The sequence below is a fragment of the Pseudophryne corroboree genome, chromosome 7, assembly GCF_028390025.1.
Source record: "Pseudophryne corroboree isolate aPseCor3 chromosome 7, aPseCor3.hap2, whole genome shotgun sequence".
Classification (NCBI taxonomy): Eukaryota; Metazoa; Chordata; class Amphibia; order Anura; family Myobatrachidae; genus Pseudophryne; species Pseudophryne corroboree.
Window position 1 is genome coordinate 375277028 of NC_086450.1, and position 24384 is coordinate 375301411.

Sequence of the window (24384 nt, forward strand, 5' to 3'; positions counted from 1 at the left end):
AAAATACATAAAAGAAATGTTCATGGAAACATATGCAAAACAAGCTGATGAATAAATGTTGGATTGTCCAAATATAAACGAGCTTTGATGCTGAACTGCAGAATATGATTAACTGGATAATGCAGACTTGAAGAGATAACTGTAAGGATTTGCAATGGAGTTTTGAGAGTTAACTGAGAGACTGTGAAGAATTATCCTTGTTATGACAACATAGCAAATATAAACAAGCTTTGATGCTGAACTGCAGATTGTGTTTAACTGGTTAATGCAGACATGGAGAATTAACTGTAAGAATTGGCAATGGAGCTTTGAGAGTTAACTGAGAGACTGTGATGAATTATCCTTGTAATGACAACATAGCAAATAAAAGTACTGAATTGGGTTACTTGCGGGTTCCGGAGATCACTGTGAAACTGTAGTAGAAGACAAGGTGATGAATGGGTTAAATGCAGAGTTGAACAAACGAACAGCTGAGAGAAACAGAATCCTCCAGACTTTGAATGATAGGCAGACTGACAAGGTAACCTCATGCAGGACACTGGGAATCCAACTATTTCCAATAGGAGTGCAATTAACTGACAGCACAGCAGAGAGCCGGTGGATCTTTCAGCAGTGAAGGCTGCAGACGGACCTCTGGGAACGGAGGCGATATCTGGACCACGGGAATCACACAGGAATGCACGGAGAGAGCTCAGAGCTAGAGCACAGCTTTGATACAACAAAGCACTGGCTCAGAGTAACATAATCCCAGCCTACTTAAAGGCAGCACAAGCACGGGATTGGCTTACACCTGCCCACAGGTGTTTTCACAAGTGCTCTGTATTAGCTATTTGGTCTCCAACATGGCCACCTCCTATACAGCAGACACACCGCAGTGCCTTAGGCCATTTGGTCCCCGCACTCACAGTTCCCAGACTCTGCACTACCTGTGCCATTGATCACGCCGTGTCCCCACACGGGCGCACAGCACCGCGAGCAACCGCACTGGCAACGGATGAACCCCAGAACCCGCAGAGGTAAGAGACCGGTTCGTGACACACGCTTATCAAAACAAGTGGCGTTACCGTCTCCTGATACGGCCGCCCTCAAGGAACCAGCTGATAGGAAGCTGGAAAATATCCTAAAAAGTATATACACACATACTGGTATTATACTGCGACCAGCAATCGCCTCAGCCTGGATGTGCAGTGCTGGGGTGGCTTGGTCGGATTCCCTGACTGAAAATATTGATACCCTGGACAGGGACAGTATATTATTGACTATAGAGCATTTAAAGGATGCATTTCTATATATGCGAGATGCACAGAGGGATATTTGCACTCTGGCATCAAGAGTAAGTGCGCTGTCCATTTCTGCCAGAAGAGGGTTATGGACGCGACAGTGGTCAGGTGATGCGGATTCCAAACGGCATATGGAAGTATTGCCGTATAAAGGGGAGGAGTTATTTGGGGTCGGTCTATCGGACCTGGTGGCCACGGCAACGGCTGGGAAATCCACCTTTTTACCCCAGGTCACCTCTCAGCAGAAAAAGACACCGTCTTTTCAGGCTCAGTCCTTTCGTCCCCATAAGGGCAAGCGGGCAAAAGGCCACTCATATCTGCCCCGGGGCCGAGGAAGGGGAAAAAGACTGCAGCAGGCAGCCTCTTCCCAGGAACAGAAGCCCTCCCCCGCTTCTGCCAAGTCCTCAGCATGACGCTGGGGCCTTACAAGCGGACTCAGGCACGGTGGGGGCCCGTCTCAAGAATTTCAGCGCGCAGTGGGCTCACTCGCAAGTGGACCCCTGGATCCTGCAGGTAGTATCTCAGGGGTACAAATTGGAATTCGAGACGTCTCCCCCTCGCCGGTTCCTGAAGTCTGCTTTACCAGCGTCTCCCTCCGACAGGGAGGCAGTATTGGAAGCCATTCACCCAGCAGGTGATAATCAAGGTACCCCTCCTACAACAGGGAAAGGGGTATTATTCCACGCTGTTTGTGGTACCGAAGCCGGACAGCTCGGTAAGACCTATTTTAAATCTGAAATCCTTGAACACTTACATACAAAGGTTCAAATTCAAGATGGAGTCACTCAGAGCAGTGATAGCGAACCTGGAAGAAGGGGACTATATGGTGTCTCTGGACATCAAGGATGCTTACCTCCATGTCCCAATTTGCCCTTCTCACCAAGGGTACCTCAGGTTTGTGGTACAGAACTGTCACTATCCGTTTCAGACGCTGCCGTTTGGATTGTCCACGGCACCCCGGGTCTTTACCAAGGTAATGGCCGAAATGATGATTCTTCTTCGAAGAAAAGGCGTCTTAATTATCCCTTACTTGGACGATCTCCTGATAAGGGCAAGGTCCAGAGAACAGTTAGAGGTCGGAGTAGCACTATCTCAAGTAGTACTACGACAGCACGGGTGGATTCTAAATATTCCAAAATCGCAGCTGATTCCGACGACACGTCTGCTGTTCCTAGGGATGATTCTGGACACAGTCCAGAAAAAGGTTTTTCTCCCGGAGGAGAAAGCCAGGGAGTTATCCGACCTAGTCAGGAACCTCCTAAAACCAGGCCAAGTGTCAGTGCATCAATGCACAAGGGTCCTGGGAAAAATGGTGGCTTCTTACGAAGCGATTCCATTAGGCAGATTCCACGCAAGAACTTTTCAGTGGGATCTGCTGGACAAATGGTCCGGATCGAATCTTCAAATGCATCAGCGGATAACCCTGTCTCCAAGGACAAGGGTGTCTCTCCTGTGGTGGTTACAGAGTGCTCATCTTCTAGAGGGCCGCAGATTCGGCATTCAGGACTGGGTCCTGGTGACCACGGATGCCAGCCTGAGAGGCTGGGGAGCAGTCACACAGGGAAGAAATTTCCAGGGCTTGTGGTCAAGCATGGAAACGTCACTTCACATAAATATCCTGGAACTAAGGGCCATTTACAATGCCCTAAGTCAGGCAAGGCCTCTGCTTCAGGGTCAGCCGGTGTTGATCCAGTCGGACAACATCACGGCAGTCGCCCACGTAAACAGACAGGGCGGCACAAGAAGCAGGAGGGCAATGACGGAAGTTGCAAGGATTCTTCGCTGGGCGGAAAATCATGTGATAGCACTGTCAGCAGTGTTCATTCCGGGAGTGGACAACTGGGAAGCAGACTTCCTCAGCAGACACGACCTCCACCCGGGGGAGTGGGGACTTCACCCAGAAGTCTTCCACATGATTGTGAACCGTTGGGAAAAACCAAAGGTGGACATGATGGCGTCCCGCCTCAACAAAAAACTGGACAGATATTGCGCCAGGTCAAGGGACCCTCAGGCAATAGCTGTGGATGCTCTGGTAACACCGTGGGTGTACCAGTCAGTGTATGTGTTCCCTCCTCTGCCTCTCATACCCAAGGTACTGAGAATCATAAGAAGGAGAGGAGTAAGGACTATACTCGTGGCTCCGGATTGGCCAAGAAGGACTTGGTACCCGGAACTTCAAGAGATGCTCACGGAAGACCCGTGGCCTCTACCTCTAAGAAAGGACCTGCTCCAGCAGGGACCCTGTCTGTTCCAAGACTTACCGCGGCTGCGTTTGACGGCATGGCGGTTGAACGCCGGATCCTGAAGGAAAAAGGCATTCCAGATGAAGTCATCCCTACCCTGATCAAAGCCAGGAAGGATGTAACTGTGCAACATTATCACCGTATTTGGCGTAAATATGTTGCGTGGTGTGAGGCCAGGAAGGCCCCTACAGAGGAATTTCAACTGGGTCGTTTCTTGCATTTCCTGCAAACAGGACTGTCTATGGGCCTAAAATTAGGGTCCATTAAGGTTCAAATTTCGGCCCTGTCGATATTCTTCCAAAAAGAACTAGCTTCAGTTCCTGAAGTTCAGACGTTTGTCAAGGGGGTACTGCATATACAGCCTCCTTTTGTGCCTCCAGTGGCACCTTGGGATCTTAATGTAGTTTTGGGGTTCCTAAAATCACATTGGTTTGAACCACTCACCACTGTGGACTTAAAATATCTCACATGGAAAGTGGTAATGCTGTTAGCCCTGGCTTCAGCCAGGCGTGTCTCAGAATTGGCGGCTTTATCCTATAAAAGCCCTTACCTAATTTTTCATACGGACAGGGCAGAATTGAGGACTCGTCCTCAATTTCTCCCTAAGGTGTTTTCAGCGTTTCACTTAAACCAGCCTATTGTGGTACCTGCGGCTACTAGGGACTTGGAGGATTCCAAGTTGCTGGACGTAGTCAGGGCCCTGAAAATATGTTTCCAGGACGTCTGGAGTCAGAAAATCTGACTCGCTGTTTATCCTGTATGCACCCAACAAGCTGGGTGCTCCTGCTTCTAAGCAGACGATTGCTCGTTGGATTTGTAGTACAATTCAGCTTGCACATTCTGTGGCAGGCCTGCCACAGCCAAAATCTGTAAAAGCCCATTCCACACGGAAAGTGGGCTCATCTTGGGCGGCTGCCGAGGGGTCTCGGCTTTACAACTTTGCCGAGCAGCTACTTGGTCAGGGGCAAACACGTTTGCTAAATTCTACAAATTTGATACCCTGGCTGAGGAGGACCTGGAGTTCTCTCATTCGGTGCTGCAGAGTCATCTGCACTCTCCCGCCCGTTTGGGAGCTTTGGTATAATCCCCATGGTCCTTTCGGAGTCCCCAGCATCCACTAGGACGTCAGAGAAAATAAGAATTTACTTACCGATAATTCTATTTCTCATAGTCCGTAGTGGATGCTGGGCGCCCATCCCAAGTGCGGATTGTCTGCAATACTTGTACATAGTTATTGTTACAAAAATCGGGTTATTATTGTTGTGAGCCATCTTTTCAGAGGCTCCTCTGTTATCATGCTGTTAACTGGGTTCAGATCACAAGTTGTACGGTGTGATTGGTGTGGCTCGTATGAGTCTCACCCGGGATTCAAAATCCTTCCTTATTGTGTACGCTCGTCCGGGCACAGTATCCTAACTGAGGCTTGGAGGAGGGTCATAGGGGGAGGAGCCAGTGCACACCAGGTAGTCCTAAAGCTTTTACTTTTGTGCCCAGTCTCCTGCGGAGCCGCTATTCCCCATGGTCCTTTCGGAGTCCCCAGCATCCACTACGGACTATGAGAAATAGAATTATCGGTAAGTAAATTCTTATTATATATATATATATATATATATATATATATAGATATATAGAGATATATATATATATATATATATATATATAGATATATATATTAAAGATGCTGTCTTAAGAGATATATATATATATATATATATATATATATATATATATATATATATATATATATATATATATATCTCTAACATGCCCAAAGAGGCATTAGTCCACTGGGTTCTAGAGTCAACGCTATGTCGATTTCTGCTTGACGTGTCCTGTAGATATGCAATGGACAGGTGATGCCGACTTAAGAGGCATATGGAAGGCTGAGGATTTTGTGGAGAAGGGATCTCGGACCTGGTCTCCACAGCTATGGCTGGTAATTCTGATCTTTTGCCTTATATTCCTGCACAGCCTAGGAAGGCACAACATTATCAAATGCAGCCTTTCGATCACAAAGAAACAAGAAAGTCCCAGGTATGTCCTTTCTTGCCAGAGGCAGGGGCAGAGGAAAGAAGCTGCACAACACAGCTAGTTCCCAGGAACAGAAGTCCTCCCCGGCCTGGGGCTCCACAGGCGGAGCTAGGCCCGGTGGGGGCATGTCTTCGTAATTTCAGCCACAAGTGGGTTCACTCCCTGTTGGATCCCTGGGCAATAGATAGTGTGTCTCAGGGATACTAGCTGGACTTTGAGGAGATGCCCCCTCACCGACGGCCCTGCCGGCTTCCCCCCACGAGAGGGAAATAGTGTTAACTGCAGTTCACAAATTGTATCTTCAACAGGTGGTGGTCAAGGTTCCCCTCCTTCAACAAGGAGGGGGTTATTATTCGACCATGTTGTAGTCCCGAAACCGGACGGTTCGGTCAGACCTATATTGAATTTAAAATCCCTGAACATATACCTGAAAGGGTTCAAGTTCAAGATGGAATCGCTAAGAGCGGTCATCGCAAGCCTGAATGGGGGAGATTTTATGGTGTCTCTGGACATAAAGGAGGCATACCTTCATGTCCCCATTTATCCACCTCATCAGGCGTACCTCAGATTTGCGGTACAGGATTGTCATTACCAATTTCAGACTTTGCCGTTTGGTCTCTCCACGGCCCCGAGAATCTTCACCAAGGTAATGGCGGAAATGATGGTGCTCCTGCGGAAGCAAGGTGTCACAATTATCCCGTACTGGGACGATCTCCTCATAAAAGCGAGATCAAGAGAGCAGTTGCTGAACAGCGTATCACTTTCTCTGGAAGTGTAACGGCAACACGGCTGGATTCTAAATATTCCAAAGTCGTGGTTGGTTCCTACGGCTCATCTGCCTTCCTAGGCATGTTTCTAGACACAGACCAGAAAACGGTTTATCTCCCGATAGAGAGAGCTCAGGAGCTCATGACACTGGTCAGGAACCTGTTAAAACCAAAACAGGTGTCAGTGCATCACTGCACTCGAGTCCTGGGAAGGATGGTGGCATCATAAGAGGCCATTCCCTTCGGCAGGTTCCATGCGAGGACCTTTCAATGGGACTTACTGGACAAGTGGTCCGGATCACATCTTCAGATGCATCGGTTAATCACCCTATCCCCCAGGGCCAGGGTGTCTCTCCTGTGGTGGCTGCAGAGTGCTCACCTTCTCGAGGGCCGCAGATTCGGCATTCAGGACTGGATCCTGGTGACCACGGATGCAAGCCTCCGAGGGTGGGGAGCAGTCACACAGGGAAAAAAGTTCCAAGGTCTGTGGGCAAGTCAGGAGACTTGCCTTCACATCAACATGCTGGAACTAAGGGCCGTATACAACGCCCTATGTCAAGCGGAGACCCTGCTTCGCGACCAACCGGTTCTGATTCAGTCAGAAGCCACCAGAATTCTTCGCTGGGCGGAGAATCACGTAAGCGCACTGTCAGCAGTGTTCATCCCGGAAGTGGACAACTGGGAAGCAGACTTCCTCAGCAGGCACGACCTCCACCCGGGAGAGTGGGGACTTCATCAAGAAGTCTTCACGCAGATTGCAAGTCGGTGGGAACTGCCACAGGTGGACATGATGGCATCCCGCCTCAACAAAAATCTACATAGGTATTGCGCCAGGTCATGAGACCCTCAGGCGATAGCTGTGGACGCACTGGTGACACCGTGGGTGTTCCAGACGGTCTATGTATTTCCTCCTCTTCCTCGCATACCCAAGGTGCTGAGGATAATAAGAAAAAGAGGAGTGAGAACAATTCTCATTGTTCCAGATTGGCCACGAAGAACCTGGTATCCAGATCTGCAAGAAATGCTCACAGAGGACCCGTGGCCTCTTCCTCTAAAAGAGGACCTGTTGCAACAGGGGCCCTGTCTGTTCCAAGACTTACCGCGGCTGCGTTTGACGGCATGGCGGTTGAACGCCAGATCCTAGCAGAAAAGGGCATTCCGGACGAGGTCATTCCTACGCGGATAAAGGCTAGGAAGGACGTGACAGCTAAACATTATCACCGTATATGGCGAAAATATGTTTCTTGGTGTGAGGCCAGGTATGCTCCTACAGAGGAATTACCAGCTGGGCCATTTCCTTCACTTCCTACAGTCAGGAGTGAATTTGGGCCTAAAATTGGGTTCCATTAAGGTCCAGATTTCGGCCCTATCCATTTTCTTTCAAAAAGATTTGGCTTCTCTACCAGAAGTTCAGACGTTGGTAAAGGAGGAGTGCTGCATATTCAGCCTCCTTTTGTGCCTCCAGTGGCACCTTGGGATCTTAACGTGATGTTAAGTTTCCTGAAATCACACTGGTTTGAACCACTTAAAGCGGTGGAGTTAAAATATCTCACGTGGAAAGTGGTCGTGCTATTAGCCTTGGCTTCGGCTAGGCGTGTGTCAGAATTAGCGGCTTTGTCACATAAAAGCCCCTATCTGGTTTTCCATATGGATAGAGCAGAATTGCGGACCCGTCCACAAGTTCTGTCAAAAGTGGTGTCATCTTTTTATATGAACCAACCTATTGTGGTGCCTGTGGCTACTCGTGACTTGGAGGATTCCGAGTTACTGGCTGTGGTCAGGGATTTGAAGGTTTATCTAGCCAGAACGGCTAGAGTCAGGAAAACGGAGTCACTGTTTATCCTGTATGCATCCAACAAGCTGGGTGCTCCTGCTTCAAAGCAAACTATTGCTCGCTGGATCTGTAACACGATTCAGCAGGATCATTCTGCGTCTGGATTGCCGTTGCCAAAATCAGTTAAAGCCCATTCCACTAGGAAGGTGGGCTCTTCTTGGGCGGCTGCCCGAGGGGTCTCAGCTTTACAACTATGCCGAGCTGCTACTTGGTCAGGTTCAAACACTTTTGCAAAGTTCTACAAGTTTGATACCCTGGCTGAGGAGGACCTATTGTTTGCTCAATCGGTGCTGCAGAGTCATCCGCACTCTCCCGCCTGTTTGGGAGCTTTGGTATAATCCCCATTGCCCTTACGGAGTCCCCAGCATCCACTAGGACGTTAGAGAAAATAAGATTTTACTTACCAGTAAATCTATTTCTCGTAGTCCGTAGTGGATGCTGGGCGCCCGTCCCAAGTGCGGACTTTTTCTGCAATACTTGTATATAGTTATTGCCGCAATAAGGGCTATGTTATTGTTGCATCAGGGTTGAACTGATGCTCTGTTGTTGTTCATACTGTTGACTGGGTAAGTTTATCACAAGTTATACGGTGTGATTGGTGTGGCTGGTATGAGTCTAGCCCTGGATTTCCAAAATCCTTTCCTTGTACTGTCAGCTCTTCCGGGCACAGTTTCTCTAACTGAGGTCTGGAGGAGGGACATAGAGGGAGGAGCCAGAGCACACCAGAATCTAAATTCTTTCTTAAAGTGCCCATGTCTCCTGCGGAGCCCGTCTATTCCCCATGGTCCTTACGGAGTCCCCAGCATCCACTACGGACTACGAGAAATAGATTTACCGGTAAGTAAAATCTTATTTTTAGCTATAAAGGAGGTGTTGGAAGATACGAAGCTCCCTCTTTTACCACAAGGAGAGGGTTTACTTTAGTAAAGAAGTAATGTAATTTTCCCTCCACCTCAGGAGTTGAACAGTCTCTTGGAGGGAGTCTGATTTAACCTGAAAAGAAATTTCAGATTCCCAAATCAGGCAGCTTACCTTTTTTCCAAAAGGTGGGAGTCACCCCGCATTTTAGACAGGGCCCTGTCATAAAAGAGAAAAGGTGTTTCTCCCTGCGCCTGAAATGGCTTCACTTAAGGAGCCGACAGACCGCAAGTCAGTGAGGTGATCTATTGATGTGGCCAATGGGACACTACTCAGGCCTACCATTGTCTGTGCGTGGGTGAGTAGTGCTATTGAAAAGTGGTCAGAAAACTTGTCATTAGACATTGACATAATAGATGGAGACGAGCTACTCCTAACGTTAGGTCATATCAAAGATGCTGCTGCGTACGTACTAGAAACCATGAATTATATTGGTCTCCTGGGATCAAGAACCGCTACCATGGCAGTATTGGCTCGGAGGGCGTTGTGGATTCGCCAGTGGAATGCTGATCCAGATTCCAAAAGAGATATGGAGGCTCTCCCGAATAAAGGTGAGGCCTTGTTTGGTGATGGGCTGGATGCGTTAGTTTCTGCGGCTACCGCAGGTAAGTCGACATTCTTGCCTTCTGCTCCTGCACCAAAAAAAAAAAACAAGGCACATCACTCTCACATGCAGTCCTTTTGGCCCAACAAATACAAAAAGGCCAAAGGTTCCCCCTCTACTTGGCAGGTAGGGGAAAAGGAAAGAAGTCTGCAACGTCTCCAGGATCCCAGGAGCAGAAGTCAACCCCTGCTCCTGCCAAATCTGCAGGATGACGCTGGGGCTCCCTTGCGGGAGTCTGCTCGGGTGGGAGCACGTCTGAAACTTTTCAGCCAAATCTGGATTCAATCTGGCCTGGACCCATGGGTCTTACAAATAGTGTCCCATGGGTACAAACTAGAGTTTCAAGACGTCCCCCCATGACGATTTTTCAAATCGACCTTGCCAGCTTCTCTTCCAGGAAGAGAGGCATTAACAACGGCAATTCAAAAATGATGTCAGGATCAGGTCATTGTCCTGGTACCCTTGTCACAGCAAGGAGAAGGTTTTTATTCAAGCCTCTTTGTAGTTCCGCAGCCGGATGGCTCGGTCAGACCGATTTTAAACCTGAAAAATCTGAATCTCTACCTGAAAAGGTTCAAGTTCAAGATGGAATCCCTGAGGGTAGTGATTTCCAGTCTGGAGGAGGGGGACTTCATGATGTCAGTAGACATAAAGGATGCTTACTTGCATGTTCGCATTTATCCTCCTCACCAAGCTTATCTGAGATTCACAGTACAGGATTGCCATTACCAGTTCCAGACGTTGCAGTTCGGACTCTCCACGGCACCGAGGGTATTCACCAAGGTGATGGCGGAGATGATGGTTCTCCGTCAAAAAGGAGTCAATATAATTCCTTATCTGGACGATCTCCTGATAAAAGCAAGATCCAGGGAACAGTTGGTGCAGAACATCACACTCTCCCTGTCAATACTCCAACAACACGGTTGGATCATGAATTTTCCAAAGTCACAGTTGGAACCGATGACAAGATTGTCCTTTTTAGGGATGATTCTGGACACAGAAGTACGGAGAGTATTTCTTCCAGTGGAAAAGACTCTGGAAATCCAGAAGATGGTCAAACAAATATTGAAACCAACAAGCGTGTCGATCCATCAATGCATTCGGTTGTTGGGGAAAATGGTAGCGGCCTACGAGGCCATACAGTTTGGTCGATTTCATGCCAGAGTATTCCAGTGGGACCTGTTGGACAAGTGGTCCGGATCCCACCTACACATGCACCAGAAAATAATCCTGTCCCCCAAAGCCAGGATTTCGCTCCTGTGGTGGCTACACAGTTCTCACCTACTAGAGGGACGCAGGTTTGGGATTCACGACTGGGTCCTAATAACCACGGATGCAAGTCTCCGAGGCTGGGGAGCTATCACACAGGGGGAAAGCTTCCAAGGGAAATGGTCAAGTCAGGAAGCCTGCCTTCACATAAACGTTCTGGAATTGAGAGCCATTTACAACGGCATTCTGCAAGTGGTTCATCTTCTTCAAGATCATCCCGTGCAGATCCAGTCGGACAATGTAACAGCAGTCGCGTGCATAAACAGGCAAGGCGGAACGAAAAGCAGAGCGGCAATGGCAGAGGTGACAAGGATTCTCCTCTGGGCAGAAAGACATGTTAGAGCTCTGTCAGCAATTTTCATTCCGGGAGTGGACAACTGGGAAGCAGACTTCCTCAGCAGACACGATCTCCATCCAGGAGAGTGGGGCCTCCACCAAGAAGTCTTCGCAGAGGTGACATGTCTTTGGGGAGTTCCTCAAGTAGACATGATGGCATCTCGTCTAAACAAGAAGCTTCAGAGATATTGTTCCAGGTCGAGATACCCTCAAGCAATAGCAGTGGATGCACTGGTGACCCAGTGGGTGTTTCGGTCGGTATATGTTTTCCCTCCACTTCCACTGATTCCAAAAGTTCTCAAAATAATAATAAGAACAAGAGTTTGAACAATCGTCATTGCCCCAGACTGGCCAAGGAGGGCTTGGTGTCCAGATCTTCAGTAGTTGCTCATAGAAGATACTCTGCCTCTTCCTCCTCGAGAGGAGCTACTACAGCAGGGGCTGTGTGTGTATCAAGACTTACCGCGGCTACGTTTGACGGCATGGCTCTTTGAGAGTCGGATCCTAACCCGAAAGGGTATTCCCAAGGAAGTCATCCCCACTCTTATTCAGGCCAGGAAAGGAGTAACGTTTAAACATTACCACCGTATTTGGAGAAAATATGTGTCTTGGTGTGAATCCAAGAAGGCTCCTGCGGAAGAGTTTGAGTTGGGACATTTTCTCCGTTTTCTGCAGGCTGGTGTGGATGCGGGCCTAAGATTGGGGTCAGTCAAGGTCCAGATTTCGGCCTTATCAGTTTTCTTTAAAAAACAATTGGCTTCTCTTCCAGAAGTCCTTCGTGAAAGGGGTTTTGCACATCCAGCCTCCATTTGTGCCTCCAGTGGCACCATGGGACCTTAATGTGATGTTGCAGTTCCTTCAATCGAGTTGGTTTGAACCTCTACAGGAGATAGAGTTGAAGTTTCTCACTTGGAAAGTGGTGATGCTTTTAGCCTTGGCATCCGCAAGGCGGGTGTCTGAGTTGGGGGCCTTGTCTTACTTGATCTTCCATGAAGATAGGGCGGAGTAGAGAACTCGCCAACATTTTCTTCCGAAGGTGGTTTCATCTTTCCACATAAACCAACCTATTGTGGTGCCAGTGGCTACTGACACGTTTACTGAGTCAAAGTCTCTAGATGTGGTTAGGGCTTTGAAGATTTATGTCGCTAGAACAGCTCGGATACGGAAAACAGAGGCTCTGTTTGTCCTGTATGCTCCCAACAAGATTGGGTGTCCTGCTTCCAAACAGACCATTGCGCGCTGGATCAGAGGTACGATTCAGCACGCTCATTCTTCGGCTGGTTTGCTGTTGCCGAAGTCGGTGAAGGCCTATTCTACTAGGAAGGTGGGCTCGTCCTGGGCGGCTGCCCGGTGGGGGACGCTCGGCATTACAACTTTGCCGAGCAGCTACTTGGTCAGGGTCAAACACTTTTGCTAAATTTTATAAGTTTGACACTTTGGCCGATGAGGACCTCAAGTTTGGTAAATCGGTGCTGCATGGGTCATCCGCACTCTCCCGCCCGTACTGGAGCTTTGGTATAAACCCCATGGTCATGAAATGGACCCCAGCATCCTCTGGGACGTATGAGAAATAAATCCTTCTCCCCTAGTCCGTAGAAGATGCTGGGCACCCGACCCAGTGCGTACTTTACCTGCAGTTTTGTTCAGTTAGTTACACAAGTTGTGTTACATTTGTTTTCAGCATGTTGCTGTAAATCAGGGGTGGGGAACCTTTTTTCTACCGAGGACCATTTGGATATTTATAAAATCCTTCGGGGGCCATACAAAAATTCTCAACTTAAAAAATTACCCTGCCCCCCAGCAGGTCTGCCCCATAGAGGTACTGTGTGTGCGCGCCATGGGTGTGGCCAGTTAAAATGGGATGTGATACACATATGCCCCCAATAGTGCAGTGCCAGATCCACAATTGCCCCCACAGTGCCAGGTATACAATTGCCCCTCACAGTGCCAGGTATACAATTGCCCCCACAGTGCCAAGTATACAAATGCACCTCACAGTGCCAGGTATACAGATGCCCCTCACAGTGCCAGGTATACAGATGCCCCTCACAGTGCCAGGTATACAAATGCCCCTCACAGTGCCAGGTATACAGATGTCCCCACAGTGCCAGGTATGCAGATGCCCCCACAGTGCCAGGTATACAGATGCCCCCCATAGTGCCAGGTATACAGATGCCCCCCACAGTGCCAGATATACAGATGCCCCCCACAGTGCCAGGTATACAGATGCCCCCCACAGTGCCAGGTATACAGATGCCCCCCACAGTGCCAGGTATACAGATGCCCCCCACAGTGCCAGGTATACAGATGCACCTCACAGTGCCAGGTATACAGATGCCCCCCACAGTGCCAGGTATACAGATGCCCCCCACAGTGCCAGGTATACAGATGCCCCCCACAGTGCCAGGTATACAGATGCCCCCCACAGTGCCAGGTATACAGATGCCCCCCACAGTGCCAGGTATACAGATGCCCCCACAGTGCCAGGTATACAGATGCCCCCCACAGTGCCAGGTATACAGATGCCCCCCACAGTGCCAGGTATACAGATGCCCCCCACAGTGCCCCCCCCCTTCCGTGCTACTTACCGCTCCTTTTCGGCGGGACACGGAGGAGAGCGCGGCTATGTTGGGCGGCGGCGTGTAGGACTTGAAACCAGCCCCCCGGTTCGAGAGCCAATGAGAGCTCGCGGACCGGCAGCCGCGGCTCCTGATTGGCTGCCGGTCCGCGAGCTCTGATTGGCTCACGAACCGGCGGCTGGTTTCAAGTTCTACACGTCGCCGCCCCGCTCACCTCCCTGTCCTGACACTGACAGCTGAGACACTCTGCCGCCGGACTGAGCAGTGGCGTGTCTCACTGGGAGAAGCGGGTGGGCCGGAGCAAACGGCTTCGCGGGCCTTATACGGCCCGCGGGCCGGAGGTTCCCCACCCCTGCTGTAAATGGTTCATGCCTGTTGGCGTGTGTTATGTTGAATGCCATGTTGTGCGGCATGGTTGCGGTGTGAGCTGGTATGATTCTCACAGTTAGTATAAATGTAAATCCTTTCCTTGAAATGTCCGTCTCCCTGGGCACAGTTCCTATAACTGAAGACTGGAGGAGGGGCATAGAGGGAGGAGCCAGTTCACACCCTTGAAAAGTCTTAGGGTGCCCATGGCTCCTGCAGAACCGTCTATACCCCATGGTCATGAAATGGACCCCAGCATCCTCTACGGACTAGGAGAAAAGGATTTACCGGTAGGTATTAAAATCCTGTTTTTTTAAAATGTAACTTTTATTCCTAAAATTAAATGAATTGACAAAACAAGACAAGAATATGAACATGTAGACATGCAGTACATAAACCACACCGACAATTCCGTGTGGAATAGAACTCTAATATACTCTATTTAGAGGTTATACAGTTTACTAAATATCAGTCCAAACAATTGGAACTAGTGTAGATGATAATATGTACCACAAACTCCGCTCCGTGTGGAGTCTTGTGATAAAGTGTCTCGTTTTGAAGTATTGCGAAATATTGCAAACCTAATCTGATCATCCAGGATACAAATAATGGAAGAAAGCAGACAGGTTTAAATGTCAGAAGGTCGTTAAATAAGTTTTACCTCACTCTGACCATTTAGTTGACACATGTCAGGAATCCTGGGAAAATCCAGGAAAGAAATTCACACTCACAAGAAGATGCTAGCTGCGGAGCTAAGTAAAAATTTGGAAACACCCCCGCCAGTGGATTCGCAAGTGGTGTGGCTGGTGGTATCCCCAGCTTTGCCTGTAACTACAGTCACTTCTCTGAAAGAACCGACGGCTAAGCGTGTGGAGGGTTGCTTAAAAGCGATTTACACCCTCGCAGGAGCTGTGCATAGGCCCACTATTGCAGCGACATGGGATGCAGAGGCTATTGAAGCGTGGGCTCAGAAGGTGGAAGCGGAGCTGCCTTCCAACTTTTCTGATAATGCTAGACAGTGTCTCTCGTATATTGTCACAGCATCTCATTACATTAAGGTGGCGGCTTCTGATGCTGGTGTTCTGGCGGCCAAGGCTTCTACTACGTCCATTTTGGCTTGCCTGATCCTATGGCTACGGTCCTTTTCTGTGGATCTGGACTCTAAGAAAACCCTGGAGGTGCTCCCTTTAAGGGAGACATTCTTTTTGGAGGAGGACCTCAACAAGATAGTGGCTGACTTAGCTGCTGCTAAAACAGTGTGTCTACCTAGTACTGCTCCTTCTGTGCCAAAGGTTAAGAGTACTTCCTTTTGCTCTTTTCGTCCTTCAGGTAAAGCCAAAGGTCAGGCGTACCCGAAAACAGGCTTGCACTTCCAAAACCGCTAAGCCCAAGCCTAAACGTGCCTGGGCTGCCCGTCAGCCTGCTTCTAAAACTGACAAGCCTGCTGCGTGACGGGGCGTGCCTCCCTCTGGGGGATCCCAGAGTGGGAGGCTGACTTCTAGGGTTTACCCAGGAATGGTTGAAGACCACTTCCGACGCCTGGGTACGGGAAGTCGTCACTCGCGGATACGCCATTCTCAACCTCAAGTCCTTGAACAAATTTGTGAGAGTCTCCAAGTTTCGTATGGAAACTCTTCGCTCTATTGTTCTGGCCTTGGAGCCTGGGGATTATATGGTGTCCCTGGACATACAGGATGCTTACCTGCATATTCTTATTGCAATGTCGCATCAGCAGCACCTGAGGTTTGCTGTGGGCAACCTCCATTATCAATTTCGGGCTTTACCTTTCGGTTTGACAACGGCCCCGCAAAGGTCATCATGGGAATGACGGCTGTACTTCGCTGTCAAGGGGTCAGGATCCTCCCGTATCTGGATGACTTTATGATCCTGGCAAATTCCCCAGAAATTCTCCTACGTCATCTGAATCTGATGCTCCAGTTTCTGCAAGCTCACGGGTGGCTCATCAACTGGAAGAAGTCTTCCCTGGTCCCTGCTCAGAGCATGGTGCACCTAGGGGCATTGTTGGACACTCACAACCAGAGACTGTTCTTGTCTCAGGAGAAGGTCCTGAAACTTCTGGACAGGATTCGATGCTTCCTCTCTCGTCCGTAAGTGTCGCTACACTCGGCAATGCAAGTGCTAGGTCTCATGGTGTCTGCTTTCGACATGGTGGAGTACGCTCAATTCCATTCCCACCCTCTACAGAAACTGATTCTAGCCAAGTAGAACGGCCTGCCTCACCGGATCATGTCTCGCATGATCTCCTTGTCTCCGGAGGTCCGTCTGTCACTGAGCTGGTGGCTGCAGGACCAATGATTGAGCAGGGGTTGTCTCTTTTGGATCTCCAGCTGGGTCCTCCTGACGACTGATGCCTGTCTGAGAGGTTGGGGCGCGGTGTTGGAGCAACACTCCCCTCAGGGTCAGTGAATCAAGGAGGAGTCTCTCCTCCCGGTAAACATTCTGGAACTGCGGGTGGTGTTCAATGCTCTGAACCGGGCCCAGCATTTAATACAGAACAGGCCTGTTCAGGTACAGTCGGACAACGCCACCACGGTGGCGTACATAAATCATCAAGGCGGCACTCGAAGCCGCATGGCAATGAGGGAAGTATCAAGAATTCTTCAGTGGGCGGAACGCCATCTGCCGGCCATAACGGCAGTGTTCATTCCGGGGGTCCTAAACTGGGTAGCGGAATTCCTCAGTCGTCAGGACGTACACGCCGGAGAGTGGAGCCTCGATCCAGAAGTATTTCAACTCCTAGTGGATAAGTGGGGTCTCCCAGATGTAGACCTGATGGAGTCTCGGCACAATCACAAGGTTCCGGTCTTCGGAGCAAGGACAAGGGATCCTCAAGCGGCGTTCGTAGACGCACTGGCAATTCCATGGAACTTTCAGCTGCCGTACGTGTTTCCTCCGGTGTCACTTCTGCCCAGGGTAATAAGGAAGTTCAAGCAAGAAGGAGGACTCCTGCCTCTGATTGCCCCAGCGTGGCCCAGACGGCATTGGTTCTCAGACCTTCAGGGTCTATCAATGTAGTATAATGTGATACAACCAAGAAATGATCATACATGAATACTAATTCATTTAATAGGTAAAACTCATAAAATAATATACCAGCAAAATAGAATATATGTTTTAATCACAATTTCCTTTCTACTTCACTGATTCTATTTCTCCTTTTAATATTCGCTGGTCTTACTGAATATTTGAATAAAAGTTATATTTTAATAGTGTCTATAATAGTGCACCACCTTAGGGCATTTCCTCTCTCTCTCTCTCTCTCTCTCTCTCTCTCTCTCTCTCTCTCTCTCTCTCTCTCTCTCTCTCTCTCTCTCTCTCTCTCTCTCTCTCTCTCTCTCTCTCTCTCTCCTTGTAACACCCGAAACTCACCTCTGTCGGCTTCATTTCAATCGGGATCACAACGTCTGTATTTAGTACGTCGTGATCCTGGATGCCGGCGTTCTCTACTGAACCCTTTCTCCCTAACCTGTCCAGGCTTTTCCTTTAACCACTTGCCTGGCATGGTTGCATCAGATATACGACCATACCAGCAAGTGCTTTGTCTGACCTGGTTGCACAGGATGCGACCAGTCAGATAAACTATGTTAGCAGCGGCAGGTAAGAGAATCATCCCTCCGCTGCTGCTGTCAGAGGGACCGGAAGGTCCCTCCACCTTCCAGCCCCCAGTGTCTGCCATGCTTCCGATCATTGCTGATCAGTTGGCACAGCAGGATTCCCCACCCCCCCAGTGGCTGCAGACAATGGCAGTCGCTAGTAAGTGTAAATCATCGCCCCCAAGCCCCTCCCCCTGTGTACCTGGCAGCTGTCCGGGCTCTAAAAACTAAAGTTGCGATGTTACCGATGTTCCGTTGGTCACAATGTTCCTGATCGATGGTCCGATGTTTGGGGGGGATTTTTTTTTTTATAAAAAATAATTTATTATTTTTTACTAAAATCATTATGTTCTTCACCTAATTCACTCATAAAAAAAAAAAAAAAAACCCTGGCAATTTCTTAGCGTTTTTTTGGGGGGAAAATCGTCAGTTAAGTGGTTAACAAGGAATGCCTGTCCCCACAGGATGAATGAGTATAGGTTGTTATAATTTCAAGGAATGCACTAGTAAAAGAGTAGTGAAGTGCGGCCCTTATGGGTCACACCACGGCTAGCAGGCGCTTCATTGCAGGTCCCTGCCATGGTAACCTGTAACATGTACAATATAGTAACACTGGGAGTAAGAAGAGACGTACAAGTATTACAAGGAAATACTATATTGAAAATTATCTTTGAAGCATTTTTTATGTCTGTCGTGCTGGGTTTAATTGGCATCACTTCCCTAAACTCTGCCTTTGTTAAACTGGTTTAACCTGTTTTTATTTGAGTAATACTTAGCAAATTACATACATATTAATTATCTTTTTGGAAGCACATCAGAGTAACATTTTTTCATATATGTTGTAATTGAGTTTAACTACTAGTGAAGTGATTGTTACTGAAATGACTTTTTGTATTCAGGTGCAGCCTTTGGCTGCGGTACAGCTCCCAGCATTTGTGGCTTGTAGAGAAAAAGGCTGGAGAGCCCCTGGTTGCATAAGTTAGTCTCCCTTTATTTCTGAGCACATGGGGGGAAATTAGTTGTTTAGGTGTCTAATTTTCCCGCCTAAACGGGATTGTATAAGACTCTCAAACAGTTGTCACTATTCAATTGTTTGGGCGCATATCACGCATGTCGTGTACAAACAGACAGGGTTTAGTTGTGTTAAACGGCTAAACCCATCTAAAGTCCTGCTTTGGCGGTCCAAACCACCCGTTCGACCACCCAAAGTACTGATGTAGCTTCCACATATTTCTTCTTGCACCTCAGGAAGCTGTGAGAAGAAATGTCATCCCCGCGGCTACCAGGCATCTTAACAAAGCAACAATTGATTGGCTCCGTTTTGCGCACTCTAGTGGTAGCAGCGGGTAAAAACAATTGAATCGACCCCTTAATTTTACATAGTCACTCATTATGTTTGAGTGCCAATACAGTAAAACAGCGGTGGCCAATCACGGTCTTGAGGACACCTAATAGTTCACATTTTCCAGACCATCAAGCTTGTGCGCAGGTGTAGTCATTAGTATCACATGTTTCTAGATGCAGTGCATTTATTCCTAATTGCCAAACTCTGCAGATCCGCAGGAGGTCTAGAAAACATGAACTATTAGGGGTCCTCAAGGGCTGTTTTGGCCACACCTGTAGTAAAAGATAGAGGCCACTATTGTCAGTAGTAAAAACTAAGACAGTGACGGTGAAGTACAGTGTCAGCGTCATCGCATTCATCGAGGCTGGTGAATCCATCCGGCCATTTGGTTACGTGCAATTGTAAGCCTACCGCTAATATTACTCTTGTTTGTGTTCCAGGTATATGTCACAGAACAAACACGCAGAAGCAAGGGAACTAATGTATTCTGGTGCTTTGCTGTTTTTCAGCCATGGACAAGTAAGAGCACTTTTGTTTATTAACATCATGTCTGTTCTGTGTATAAAACATTAACAATGGTAATGAATGGGTTTAGTCCCGCACTGACGGGCTTTACCTAAACATTCCTCTCTCATCTGAAACTCAAAGATTATTATCTGAAAATGTTGTTGCTCTGCTTTTATAACTCTTGTGTTTTCTTCCTTGAAGCGAAACAGCGCTGCCGATCTCTCCATGCTCGTGTTGGAGTCCTTAGAGAAATCTGAAGCTAAAGTGACGGATGAGTTGTTAGGTGAGTGTGAGCTGCTGGACCCTCCATCTAGCAGGGCAGTGTTCTTCAGGGGCTTTATGTAATACGTCGTCCCTTTTAATGATTTTGCTAGCTGAAAGGCATTAAATCCCAAAGGTTGTCATGTCAACCAGATGTCCTACCACTGTGTCCTAGTACGTTTGATGGAACAGAATCAGACATGTTGGTCAAAAGATGACCACTCTGACAGGCTATAGCCGTAGGATAGGTGGCTGGATCACTTCAGTTCGTTCACCTGTGACCTGGCAACCAAATTGTTCTCATCTTTGAAGACATTTTAGGCACATTTAAACCTTAGAAATTGTATATTTAAATGTGATTTCTCTTACGTCCTAGAGGATGCTGGGGACTCCAAAAGGACCATGGGGTATAGACGGGATCCGCAGGAGCTTGAGCACACTGAAAAGACTTAGTGGGTGTGAACTGGCTCCTCCCTCTATGCCCCTCCTCCAGACCTCAGTTAGACTTTGTGCCCAGGACTGACTGGACACTCACTAGGGGAGCTCTCCTGAGTTTCTCTGGAAAAGACTTTGTTAGGTTTTTTATTTTCAGGGAGACCTGCTGGCTACAGGCTCCCTGCATCGTGGGACTGAGGCGAGAGAAGCAGACCTACTTCTTCTTAGTTTAAGGGCCCTGCTTCTCGGCTACTGGACACCATTAGCTCCAGAGGGTTCGATCACTTGGTGCGCCTAGCTGCTCGTTCCCGGAGCCACGCCGTCACCCCCCTCACAGAAGACAGAAGTCGGGTGAGTATGAGAAGAACAGAAGACTTCAGGACGGCAGAAGACTTCAGTAAAGGTACAACGCAGTGGCAACGCTGCGCTCCATGCTCCCACACACACATTTCCTCCAGCACTCACAGGGTGCAGGGCGCTGGGGGGGGCGCCCTGGGCAGCATGTTACTGGGTCTTCTTGGGCCGGCAGATGCTTGATCGGTGCATTGGCACTGTTTTCGGGACCCCCGCCGGCATTTTCGAGTTTTTGGATTTGGCGGGCTGAAGCGCGCCGGGAGGGGGCGGAGCTTAGCCGCGCGGCTCACAGGCGCCATTTTCTCCTCACGTGCAGCCAGGAGACGCTGGTCCGGGACCTCCACGAGCTCCATCAACGTAACGGGAAGCATATCGGGAGGGGGGGACACACAGTAGCTGGTGCATAATTGGTATATTGGGCAGCGCTGATACATATATTTTCCTTGGTGGGATATATGGGCGCTGGGGTGTGAGCTGGCATACTCCCTCTGTGTTTCTCTGTCCAGGCTTCCTTGTGGGCCTGTCCCCTGGCTGAGGCTTTGTATGTGTGTGTCGGTGGGTCGATACTAGGTGTCGACATGTCTGAGGTTGAATGTTATTCACCGGAGGAGGTTATGGGGGGGGGGGCAGATGCGGGTCTGGAGTTGGCTCTGTCGACGCAGCCGACACCTGACTTACGTGCACTGTTGAATACAATTAATTCTAATGTGACTTCTTTATCAAAGAGATTAGATAAATCTGAATCACAGACGCAGGTGTGGAAAAAATCCATGGAGGATGCTTTATCGCAGGTACAGACCCCGTCGGGGTCGGTAAAGAGGCCATTTCCTCAAGTGGTAGATACTGATACCGACACGGATTCTGAGTCCGATGTCGACTTCACTGAGGCTCCTTTACATCCTAGATTGGTTAAGAGTATTCAGTACATGATTGTGGCTATAAAAGATGTGTTACGCATTTCTGAGGAACCTGCCGTACAGGAAACAAGGATTTGCTTGTTTAAGGAAAAGATACCTGAGGTGCAGTTTCCCCCCTCTCATGTGATGAATACTCTTTGTGAAAAGGCTTGGGAGTCGCCGGACAAGAGGTGGCAGATTCCCAAAAGGATTTACATGGCGTATCCTTTTCCATCTGTTGATAGGGGCAAATGGGAGGCGTCGCCTAATGTTGATAAAGCTTTGTCTCGTTTGTCTAAGAAGGTGGCGCTTCAGTCTCCTGACACGGCAGCTCTCAAGGATCCAGCGGATCGCAAGCTGGAGACGTCTCTGAAGTCCATTTTCACTAATACGGGTGCATTGCTCAGATCTGCTGTGGCGTCGGTATGGGTGAGTAGTGCTATTGCTAAATGGGCTGAGAATTTAGCTAATGATATGGATACCCTTGATAAAGATACTGTTCTTTTAACTCTTGGTTATATCAAGGACGCTGCAGATTACCTGAAGGATGCGGCGAGGGATGTTGGTCTCTTGGGGTCAAGAGCCAATGCCATGTCGATTTCGGCCAGGAGGGCGCTGTGGATCCATCAATGGAATGCTAATGCCGATTCCAAAAGAGCTATGGAGGCGTTACCCTTCAAAGGTAATGTGCTGTTTGGGGAAGGCTTGGCGGACCTGGTTTCTACCGCAACAGCGGGTAAGTCCTCGTTTCTTCCCTATGTTCCCACACAACACAAAAAGCCACAACATCAGCAGATGCAGTCCTTTCATCCAAATAAATACAGGTGAGGAAAAGGTTCGTTCTTTCTCGCTTCAAAAGATAGAGGAAGGGGAAAGAAGTCGCCTGCAGTGTCAGGCGCCCAGGACCAGAAGTCCGCCCCTGCCACTACCAAGTCCACTGCATGACGCTGGGGCTTCCCTAGGGGAGTCCGTGCCGTTGGGGGGCCGTCTGCAGTTCTTCAGTCGGGTCTGGGTCCAATCGGACTTGGATCCATGGGTTCTAGAGATTGTATCTCAGGGCTACAGGCTGGAGTTTCAGGAGACGCCCCCTCACCGGTTTTTCATGTCGACCCTGCCAGTGTCTCTTCCGGACAGGAAGGTCGTGCTGGCAGCAATACAAAAGTTGTGTCTCCAGAGGGTCATTGTTCCCGTTCCCCCGTCTCAACAGGGGGGAGGGGTTCTACTCGAGCCTCTTTGTGGTGTCGAAACCGGACGGTTCGGTCAAACCGATTCTGAATCTAAAATCCCTCAATCCATACTTGAAAGTCTTCAAATTCAAGATGGAATCTCTTCGAGCGATAATTGCCAGCCTAGAAGGGGGGGATTTTATGGCGTCAGTGGACATAAAGGATGCCTACTTACACCTCCCGTTTTATCCTCCGCATCAGGCTTTCCTACGGTTTGCGGTACAGGATTCTCATTACCAATTTCAGACGTTGCCGTTTGGGCTTTCCACGGCCCCAAGGATTTTCACCAAGGTCATGGCGGAAATGATGGTTCTCCTTCGCAGGCAAGGGGTTACAATTATCCCGTACTTGGACGATCTCCTGATAAAGGTGAGGTCCAAGGATCGCTTGCTGAGGAGTGTGAGTTTGGTACTGTTGGTGCTCCGGCAGCACGGTTGGGTGCTAAATTTGCCGAAATCTCAGTTGATTCCGGCCACTCGGCTGTTGTTTCTGGGCATGATTCTCTACATGGAGTTACGAAGAGTATTTCTTCCAGAAGAAAAAGCTCTAGAACTGCAGTCGATGGTAAGGGAACTTCTGCGGCTGAAGAGTGCGTCCATCCATCAATGTACTCGGGTTCTGGGGAAAATGGTTGCGGCGTACGAAGCCATTCCGTTTGGCAGGTTTCATGCCCGGGTGTTTCAGTGGGATTTGCTGAGCAAATGGTCCGGGTCTCACCTTCACATGCACCGGAAGATAAGTCTATCTCCCAGAGCCAGAATTTCTCTCCTGTGGTGGATGCAAAGTTCTCACCTCCTGGAAGGTCGCCGGTTCGGTATCCTGGACTGGGTACTTCTGACAACAGATGCAAGTCTCCGGGGCTGGGGTGCAGTCACCCAAGGAAGAAACTTCCAGGGGAGATGGTCGCTTCAGGAAGCGTGTCTCCACATAAATGTTCTCGAGTTAAGAGCCATTTACAACGGCCTGCTACAAGCAAGAAGCCTTCTTCAGGGTCGACTTGTCCTGGTACAGTCAGACAACATCACAGCGGTGGCACATATAAACCGTCAAGGCGGAACAAGGAGCAGAGCGGCAATGGCGGAGGCCACAAAAATCCTTCGCTGGGCGGAACAACACGTGAGCGCACTGTCAGCAGTCTTCCTACCGGGTGTGGACAACTGGGAAGCAGATTTCCTCAGCAGACACGATCTCCATCCGGTAGAGTGGGCTCTTCACCAAGAGGTATTTGCAGAGGTGACAAAGCGTTGGGGAATTCCGTTAATCGACATGATGGCGTCTCGTCTCAAGAAGAAGCTTCCGAGGTATTGTTCCAGGTCAAGAGACCCCCAAGCCAGTGCAGTGGACGCCCTGGTGTCTCCGTGGGTGTTCCGGTCGGTGTATGTGTTCCCTCCACTTCCTCTCATTCCGAAGGTACTGGGGATCATTTGACGAGCAAGGGTTCAGGCGATTCTCGTCGTTCCAGATTGGCCAAGAAGGGCCTGGTACCCGGATCTTCAGGAGTTACTGGTGGAAGATCCTT

The 24384-nt window shown here is 49.0% G+C and overlaps 1 protein-coding gene across 1 annotated transcript in view; it reads left to right on the forward strand.

Moving 5' to 3' along the window:
• Positions 1-24384, forward strand: part of GET4 (guided entry of tail-anchored proteins factor 4) — an 83555-nt gene that overhangs the window by 34090 nt on the left and 25081 nt on the right. The window contains exons 2-3 of the mRNA XM_063934528.1: positions 19627-19705; positions 19895-19976. Of these exons, the coding sequence (XP_063790598.1) occupies positions 19627-19705; positions 19895-19976 (161 nt within the window). The remainder of the gene's footprint in view (positions 1-19626; positions 19706-19894; positions 19977-24384) is intronic.